At 48.0% G+C, this 8,875-nt stretch overlaps 1 protein-coding gene across 3 annotated transcripts; it reads left to right on the top strand.

Annotated features, from left to right (window-relative positions):
• Window positions 1-1,063: 1,063 nt before the first annotated feature.
• CALCB (calcitonin related polypeptide beta) lies at window positions 1,064-6,249 on the top strand. 3 transcript variants are annotated; one of them, XM_036384326.1, is made up of 5 exons: window positions 1,064-1,111; window positions 2,050-2,145; window positions 2,439-2,570; window positions 5,284-5,471; window positions 5,778-6,249. In XM_036384326.1, the coding sequence occupies exons 2-4, from the start codon at window positions 2,060-2,062 to the stop codon at window positions 5,444-5,446; spliced, it is 381 nt and encodes a 126-aa protein (XP_036240219.1). In that variant the 5' UTR covers window positions 1,064-1,111; window positions 2,050-2,059; the 3' UTR covers window positions 5,447-5,471; window positions 5,778-6,249. The 3 variants fall into 3 exon arrangements, with proteins under 3 accessions (XP_036240219.1, XP_036240220.1, XP_036240218.1); XM_036384327.1 differs by having other exon boundaries at window positions 5,287-5,471; XM_036384325.1 differs by lacking the exons at window positions 5,284-5,471; window positions 5,778-6,249 and adding an exon at window positions 3,382-3,926.
• Window positions 6,250-8,875: the final 2,626 nt, after the last annotated feature.

The raw sequence follows: 8,875 nt of genomic DNA on the forward strand, positions 1-8,875 counted from the left end.
AGCATCTCTCCCGGGCCGCTTCTCCCCCTGCCCGCGCCCGCTCCGGGCGGCAACGCGGTTGTGTCCCCCCCGTTCGAGTGTCCCCCGCCGCTGCGCCTGGGCAAACACCCGCCCGGGCAAACATCCTGAGCGGGCAGGTGCTGCCGTGACAGAGGCTCCGCGGCGGGTGATGCATGGGCGGCGCGCAGCTGCCCGGTAATCCCCGCCGGGCAGCGCGGGGGCCAGGCCCCCTTCCCGGGCGCCGCTTCCGTGCGCCGAAAGGCGCTGCACCTGCACCGGCACCTGCACCTGCACCGGCACCTGCACCTGCACCGGCACCGGCACCTGCACCGGCACCGGCACCTGCCCTGGAGTTGTGATGGAGGTGCTGGTGATGCTGAGTTTCCTCTCGGAGCGCGGAGTTACTCCGCTGCCCCGGCCCGGGGGGGCGGTGCGGGCGCCCGGCAGGGCAGAGCACGGGAGCCGCTCGCTGCCGCCACGGGGATGCTCGCAGGTGCCACTTGTCCCCTGCCCCGGTGAGGAGCCGCGGGTGCCGCCGCCAGCGCTCCCTCCTCTGCCGAGGAGCTGCCCCAGTGTGCTCCCCTCGGGCAGAGACCGGCGCTGCCGCCCGCCGTGCCCCTGCCCCTCTGCGCATCCCCGCCGGTGCAGGATGCTCCCGGGGCTTCGGGAGAGCGCCGGGCGCGCCCGGGCTGCGCGCCGGAGCCGCGGCGGCGGCCGGGGGAGGGCGGGAATTCCCGGGGAGGGAGCGGCCCCGCTCTGCAATGCGGTCCCGCTGCTGCAGAGGTCGCCACGCGTGAGCGGTGCAGCGGGGGCGCGCCGGGAGCGGCCCCCCCGCCCCGCCCTGCGCAGCGCCCCGGCCGCGATTTTTTTTGTGAATGGGACCCGCACGGAGCGGGCCATGACGTCACCGCCCGGCCCGATTGGCGCCCAATGGAGGAGCGGGCCCCGTCGGGCGGCCGGCGCGGTGATTGGCTGGCGGGCGCGCGCGGGCGCCCACGCAGGCGGCGGCGGCGGCAGGTATAAAGGGGCGGCGGGCGGTGCGGGACCCCGCGGATCGGCGGCGACACCGGCACCGGCAGCGCGCCCCTCCTGCGCTCCGCTCCCAAGCCCGGTAAGCGCCGCGCTGCGCCCGCCGCGGCTCCTGCGCGGGGCGGGTCGCGGCTGCCCCGCGGCTCTGCCGGGGCGCGGGGCTGTGGGACCGCCGCTCATGGCTCGTGTGCGCGGGGCAGCGGCAGCCGAGGCGGGGGACACAGCCCTTCCCCGCTCGGTCGCTTCCTCGACGTGGCGTGTCCGGCCAGGACAAAGTGCTGCGGTAAACGTCACGGCCCGCGGGGAAGAGGGGCGTCCTTTGGAAGTGGGGTCATGGTTCCCGTCGAGTACCAGCAGCTGGCAAAAATGAGGATGGTGTGGTGGTTGTGATGCTCTCATTGGAGTGCAAGACACTGATGCTGTGAGAGAGGTGTATCTCAAATCTTCAGTAATAGATATTTTTTACAGCTTTTGTGCTTATGACTGATTTTTAACTTAGCCTGTTCTCTGTTTTCAGAGTAGAAGTGTTTATTGAAATTAAACTACTTAATTCTTAGTGTAGTCTGAACTGGGGTGTTAGTGTGCTGCCTGGCAAGAAGCAAGCTGCTTCAGGTAAAGTGCTAAGAAGGGCACTTGGTTCTCAAAAATGTTAAACACTTACAGTTTTTCCTTGTGATTTGTATCTGTCCGTGTCGGACACAAGTCTGTGACATTGTGTGCAGTAGTCAGAGGAATGTATTTTGTGCCAGTTTGAGGAAAACTGCTCTAAGCTGAATGCAAATAGCTGCAGGTCTGAAAAGCCACATTTTTCTGCCCTGTAATAGAGCCAGGCTATAATAAATTTTTGAGAAAACTAAAGCACAATAGCAATAATCACAATAAACAAAAAGGTGAATTCAAAATATAAAGCGGTTCATATTTGTGCTACTTGTGGCTGGGAAGCAATGACCTCTTTAGTGGAACTTGCAGGATTGAGAGGGTTGGAAGACAGCCATTGCTTGATGTACCTCTTTGTTGTAGAGAGGAAATCATGGTTATGCTGAAGATTTCATCTTTCCTTGCTGTTTATGCCTTGGTTGTGTGCCAGATGGACAGCTTCCAGGCAGCTCCAGTCAGGTAAGAAGCTGGTCCTGTTGCTGAGTGCTCTGTCTGAATGGGATGAAAATGCTTAATATTCCTGAGAGGTCCAGGAGGGAAACAGACCACGGTGAAGGAGAAAGGTGGCTTCTTTTTGTGCTGGGGTGTTTTGATTCCATCTTTAAACCTCCTGAGCTGGGTGTGAGGAGAGCGCATCGGGGCTTGCACATTCCCACCCTGAAAGGCACTGTCAATGACAACACAGCCTGCCAGACCCCTCTCCCTGCAGCAGCCTGGGCTTTACTCACCCTGTTTCCCTTGCCTCTGCCCAGACCTGGCTTGGAGTCCCTCACGGACCGAGTGGCTCTCAGTGATTACGAAGCTCGGCGGTTATTAAACGCGCTGGTGAAAGAGTTCATACAGATGACAGCAGAGGAGCTGGAGCAAGCCTCCGAGGGGAACAGGTAAGGACTGCAGCCCTGGGCAGCAGAAAAGCAATGTGGGAGTGTTATATGTTTGATATTTAGCAAAAGCCATTTGGGCAGACCCCTCTGCAGGTCAAAATCTGTTTTGTTTTCTTGGGGTTATGGCTAACTGGTAAAGGATGATACTGCAGAGACATCCTAGTGTTGGTGTCAAGAGAATGGCTTCCACCTAGTTAACCTGCCTCTGTCTGTCTCTTACTTCTGAAAGTGGAGGGCGACTTGAGCTTGAATGAGTAGGTTGTGTTAAAATATGGCAGCAAAAGGTATGTCTTCCCAGTGGGAGTGTTAGGGCATTACTCTTAGTCACTCTTGGATTCTCTGTCGTGCAAGTGCATGCTGTTGTAAGGCATGGAAAGTCCCTGGCAGGACGGATGTGTTCCTCCTGATGCACGCAGCAGCGCCACGTTCCCTGGGACCAAAGGCATGCAGGAGCACTTGCATTATCCTAACAGGATTTGCATTGCAATGCATGGGGATGGATGAGACACTGAACAGCATGCGGGATGTGGGGGAAGTTCAGCTTCCTGACCTCTGACTGTATGAGCATCCAAAAGGCTAATGGACTTGCTTGTCAACAAAATTGGATTCATTAACAAATGGTGTTTTCCTTCTGACTGCTTTTGTACGGACTTGCCTTGCATGAATGTGATGTGGAGGGTTTGGATTTATTTTGAATGAATGTTTAAGTTTCCTAGCAGTAGATCTTTAATGCGGGGAAGAAATGCATGGATGTGCATGCTTGAGGTTACTCTTCCTTTGGGCATGTTTTTATTTTCTTTCCCCCCTGCAGCCTGGATAAGCCCATTTCCAAACGCTGTGCCAGTCTGAGTACTTGTGTGCTGGGCAAACTGTCTCAAGAGTTGCACAAATTGCAAACTTACCCTCGCACTGACGTCGGGGCTGGAACTCCTGGCAAGAAGCGGAATGTGCTGAGTGACCTGGAACATGAACACTATGCAAACTATGGGGAGCCCCTGGGAAACAACTAGACATGCTTCTTTCTCCCCCTTTCCCTTTTTTAACCTGATGCATGTGGATATAACTTTGATTGCTAACTTTGCTGTGTTCTTTTGATTCTGTTTTCGACAGAGAATGTTTGAGATGGACCTAATGTTAGGAAGACCAAGAATATAACATGCATACCAAACTAGGGGAAAAAAATAAATAAAAATGATCAGCACTGTCTTGACATTCCAAATGATTTTCTTAGACATTGATTAAAGAAAAAACTCTAAAAAAGGTTCTTCATTTCTGGCTGCTAAATGTTCAAGTAGATTCCTTCTTTTGTGCTTACCCATGCACTTGTTCAATAAACCTATTTTTCTATAAGGGTTAGATCTGCTTGGTTTAACATTTTGTTTTAGAATGTGAGATTTCTAGATGAGGTTAGAAAAGTTTTGCGCCTTGTCTTAATGTTCAAGAGAGGCAATGCTAGTAACTTCTAGAAAAGTTCAAAGAGAGCTTAGAAGTCAAAGTTCTACTTATAAATTGATATGTAGTGCTGTAATCAGGCATGCATGCAATCCTATTGGTAGGAACCCTGAGAAGCTAAGAAATCAGGAAGACTCATACTTATTAATTCTAACAAACTAGAAATGTAATCCTGTTTAAAACTGGGTGCTGAACATGTCCAGGTAAGAATTTTGTGGTCTTTTTCTTTTCTTATTTTGCAATAGGTCTTTGCACTATATTTAAAATATATGTACCTTTAAAATATTTGTGTTGATTTACAATTCACCTACCTTCGGTTATCTTGCATTAAGAGCCAAACCCAGATTTCTTTACATTTCTTGTAAAGATAGTTGCAGCCCTGCATCTATCTTGTAATTAGCGGCCTCTTTCAAAAAAATGGCATTGATTGTTTAAACAACCCTTCATTGTTAAAATTAATAAATTGGCTTGTGACAGCTTAGCTGAGAAAAATCCCTCCTACTGCCAGAAAAACTCATTGCTTTAGTAGAAAATTCTGCAAGCAAGGATTGTGTGAATGCATATTCCTTGAGTATGCATTATCTTGCACAATATCTAGCACAACTGCTAGCTGTAGGCTGAATTGTGGGCGGAGAACTAATACTGTCCAAGCCTGAACTGCCCCATGGTGGAGTTCTGTAGTAGACAAAGGTCTAACTGGAGGAAGGAGAGGTTCTCCCATTCCCCCTGAGCACCTGGAAGCAGTGTCTTTGTGTGGTTCAGCTCTGAAGGCAGCTGGTCAGAGTCACTGACAGAGCTCCTGTAGTGGTCAGTGGTGCTGCAATTCCATGTGTTTTCTGGCTGTTAGGGAGCACAGGTGTTGGAGTGAGAAGTGAAAAATCTCTGCTGGCTACTGCCTCTCAGGAGCACCTCAAGCAAAATACAAATGTGAGCTTTTGGCGGAAGAGGGGATTGTTTAAATTCTCCAGATCTGAGCCTCCTCAGCTCCTTTCCATGGCCATAATCCCTGGCTGGAGGCAGGCAGTAGTGCAGGCTGAAAATCTGGCCTGGATTTAGTCTTCAGTCCAACTCTTATAAAGTGAGCCTGACATTGAGAAAACCATGAAGAGGCTTCTTTTAGCAGCTCTAAGCCATGCACAGAAGGCTGCAAATTCCAGCCTGCTTTTAATCCTGCAGCAGAGCCTTTGCTGGCCATAGTGATGTCTGCCTGCCTGCAGGGCTCGTGCTGCAGGAACTGACTCTTCCTTTTCCTCCTGAAAAGCAGTGTAACAGCACAGAAGAGGGCCTGCAACACAGCCACCTGTGTGACCCATCGCCTGGCAGACTTCCTGAGCAGGTCAGGGGCAGTGGGCAAGAACAACTTCGTGCCAACCAACGTGGGCTCCAAGGCCTTCGGCAGGCGGAGGAGAAGCATCCCGATGTAAGAAGCTGAACGGTGACATGAACTCGGTAAATGCACAGCACCAAACAGAGCCTGGGCATCACCTGTGTTTTGGTTGTGTGGGGGGAATAACAGACCTGCAGTGGTCACCTCTGTGAAGACAGGGGGAGTAAGAGTGGGAAAAGAAAAAAGATGTTCCAAATAGAACAAAGATGAGTGTACAAGAGGTTTTGGAGATGTTCTGATTGGGTAACCGCCTTCACAGTGCATTAACTAAACACAACCATTTGGTTGGAATTGTTTGCTTGTTTTACCACCAACCTTTCATTGTCAATGTATCAGTAACTCTGTTTTTTTTTTTTTTTTTCTTACAGATTGCAATGAAACTGAAAATTCGACTTTAATTTCTAATGGAAGCAACTCTTCTTCATAATCCAAGACCACCAAAAAGATTAATTTTTCATCCTACTATTGAAAATGTTTTATTTAATACAAATGAAAACACTTCTGTTATGTATAGTAAAAGAGAATCTAGTTATAAAAGTTAAATTATTGTATATTCTTTTTTATATGCAACTCTATTTCAAATAAAATGTGACGGCATCTATTATTTATTTATCTTCCAGCTTATGTGATCCATGCTACTTATCCTGGCCCTACTGCCAAATCTCGGGGATTATACTAAACTGCTGCCTGGCAAGGCATATGTGTATTATACAGTGTGCTGTGCCTTGATGTAAAACACTTAACTATCCTGATTGTACAGTATGTTTAAAAAAAAAAGAAATCACTTCAGTATTGTATTATTTGTGAATTTACGCAAAATTAAAAAAAGTATTTTAGATACACTTGGATTGAGAAACTGATTTTTCATTTGGATATGCTTCTGGAGACATGTGGCATCAAGCCAACACCATTGCAGATCTGCTAGTCCATTGATCTGCTCCAGCCTTATTAACTATAAATATTAGAGTTTGAGTCAAAAGTTCAGAGTAGAAAGAATAGCTGCTTTTTATATATATTAAAAAAAAAACCAACCCAAATGAACCAAAAGACACCACTTAGTGAGACTTCTGATAGAAAAATAAGATGAAGCCACAGGTACATCTAGTAAAAACATGGAGACAAATTTCATTGTGTAGTTTAAAACAAAATCATTTTATACAGGCTCTAGTTCAGATGAAATGGCCTGACATCTGCTGTAGATTTTTGTGTAAAGTCAAAAAAGTGAATTAGGAAGAGAAAGAGAAGCTACAGAAATGTACATTTCTTTGAAGCAATCCTGAGACAGAGTCTATTTAGGGATCAGGGATAAATAATTAGAGTGAGTGGAGAAGAGGGTAGCTGGATCCATTCCATGGAGTTCTAAGTGGTGCTGCCAACTTCCTTCTCAAAGCTGCTGCTGCTTCAGTTTAGCAGCTGAGTCAGATATTTATTTAGATTTGTTTCGTGCTTTACAGCCTGACCCTAAAATCTGCTTCATCAATTCAGATGAATCCCAGAATGGCTGAGGGCAGAGGCCACAGGGCCCCGTGTGGCGCCACCTCCCTGCTCCAGCAGGGTCATCCTGCGGCACAGGATGGCATCCAGAGGGATCTGCGCTCTCTCCAGCGAGGGAGGCTCCACCTTGCTGTGCAGAGCAGAGGGGAAGGGTCTCACGCTGCCCCTGCCTGTCTCTGCTGCAGGTGTCACAAGGAGGAGCTTGGCCAGCCCGGCGTGGGCGCTGAGGCCACCCAGTGACCGCAGTCCGTGCTCGTTCCTGGCTGCGGGGTCGCTCCTCGGAGCAGCGGCCCTGGTAAGTCAGTGTACAGAGCAGGCCTTGGGGGAGATCAGCCACTGCCCTGTCCTTGTGCAAGGACCTGCTTGGCTTAGACCAAACTGCCAGTCCTGGAGCCTGTGAGTGTTTGTTGCCACGTTTCAGGTATTTTTCCCCATTTTTCTTTACACAAAGTGGGGAGCTTATGCTGGGATTGGCTGGCAACCTCAGCAACACCTTTCCCTGTCACTTCAGATCCTTTGGGCACAGGTGGCAGCTTGTTTCTTTTGTTTCCTAGTACAGCACTTTAATCTTCTCCAAGACAGAATGCTAAGTACAGTTATTGGGGTGAGTACATGTATTTTAGTGATTCATATTCAATAAGAAGCCAGGCAATGCCCAAAGGCCCCTTCTGGCTTTAAAGCCTAAATGGTCAGGCAGTTTATTTTTTCCCATTTACAGCCATTCTCTGCTGAGAGACACCTGAGGCTCTGCATAATTGAGTGCCAGCTGTACATCCATCTAATCTAAAAACTGTTAGTCCCTCTTTTCAGTGTAACAAAGTTATGCAAGGGATTTCCCCAGACCAGCATTGCACACCACAGCACAAACCTGACACGTAAAACATCCAAGTAGCCTTGGTGCTGCCTTTTACCTTGTCCTAGGTATGGGAAATTTGGGTGAAAATTTTGATACATGGTGCTTGTGCTGATTGCTGTTTTCTTTTTCCTTAGGAAGAACTAGCTACCTTCCCACCTCAAGATCTATTCCTGTTGTATCTTCTGTCTCATTTCTCCTCAGGAGCTCTGTCTGCACATCAATGCAATACACTCAGCAGTGCATATCCCTGTAAAGGAAAGAGGGTTGAGCACTATGGAAGCAAGAGGGAATACAAAAAAACTTTTCCATGATGTGAAGGGATAGAAGCCCTTCTTCAGAAAACTGAGATGCTAGAAGAAGCAGATTTTTATTGAAACTAGAGAAAAGCAGAGTTGTAAGCAGTAATATTTTAAGTAAAAATTTGGTAGTTTTAAGGCAGTAAACATGGTAGAAGGAATTGCAAAGCTGCTAGAAGGTTGTCAATTGCCTTGAATGGCTGTGAACAAGTGGAATAAATTGCTTCCATTTTTAAAAGGTACTGCTCTGGTAATATTACCCAAATTTGTCAGCTCTCAAGTAAACCCCAAACTTCTGCTCCAGGAGAAAATCTATTTTGGAATTAGCATTTAAAAAGGAAAAGTGTGGTTTTTAGTGTACTTTTCTTTTCATTTTAATACATTGCCATTCTAAGAATACTTGGAGCTGGTGTAAAGTGTAACATTGGTGCAGTATAAGTGAGTGGCACCAAACCCCAGTTACTTAGAATTCAGTATTCATGCACGAGTGTCTATGTTCTTGTTAATGAGGCAATACCAGCCTGACTGGAGTTTGGGTCTAATATTTTTAGATGTCTATCTGTGTGTGTTTCCTTTAACTACTAAGTTGTTGGTTTTTTTTTTTTTTTTTTCAATCTGAGTGCAAATGAAATCTTGGGAGAGTACTTTGCAAGCAAAGGCAAAATCAGAATAAATTTCTGAGAAAGAAAGGGGACAGGTGGTGATCTGCTCCTAGAGCTGAGTCAGGTTTTGATTCAGGATCATTCACCAGGACATTGCTGCCCACACTGATAGAGCATCATTTTGAAATAACCCAAGTGGACTTCCACTGTGGCAATTT

This window comes from Molothrus ater, chromosome 6 (genome assembly GCF_012460135.2).
Source record: "Molothrus ater isolate BHLD 08-10-18 breed brown headed cowbird chromosome 6, BPBGC_Mater_1.1, whole genome shotgun sequence".
Classification (NCBI taxonomy): Eukaryota; Metazoa; Chordata; class Aves; order Passeriformes; family Icteridae; genus Molothrus; species Molothrus ater.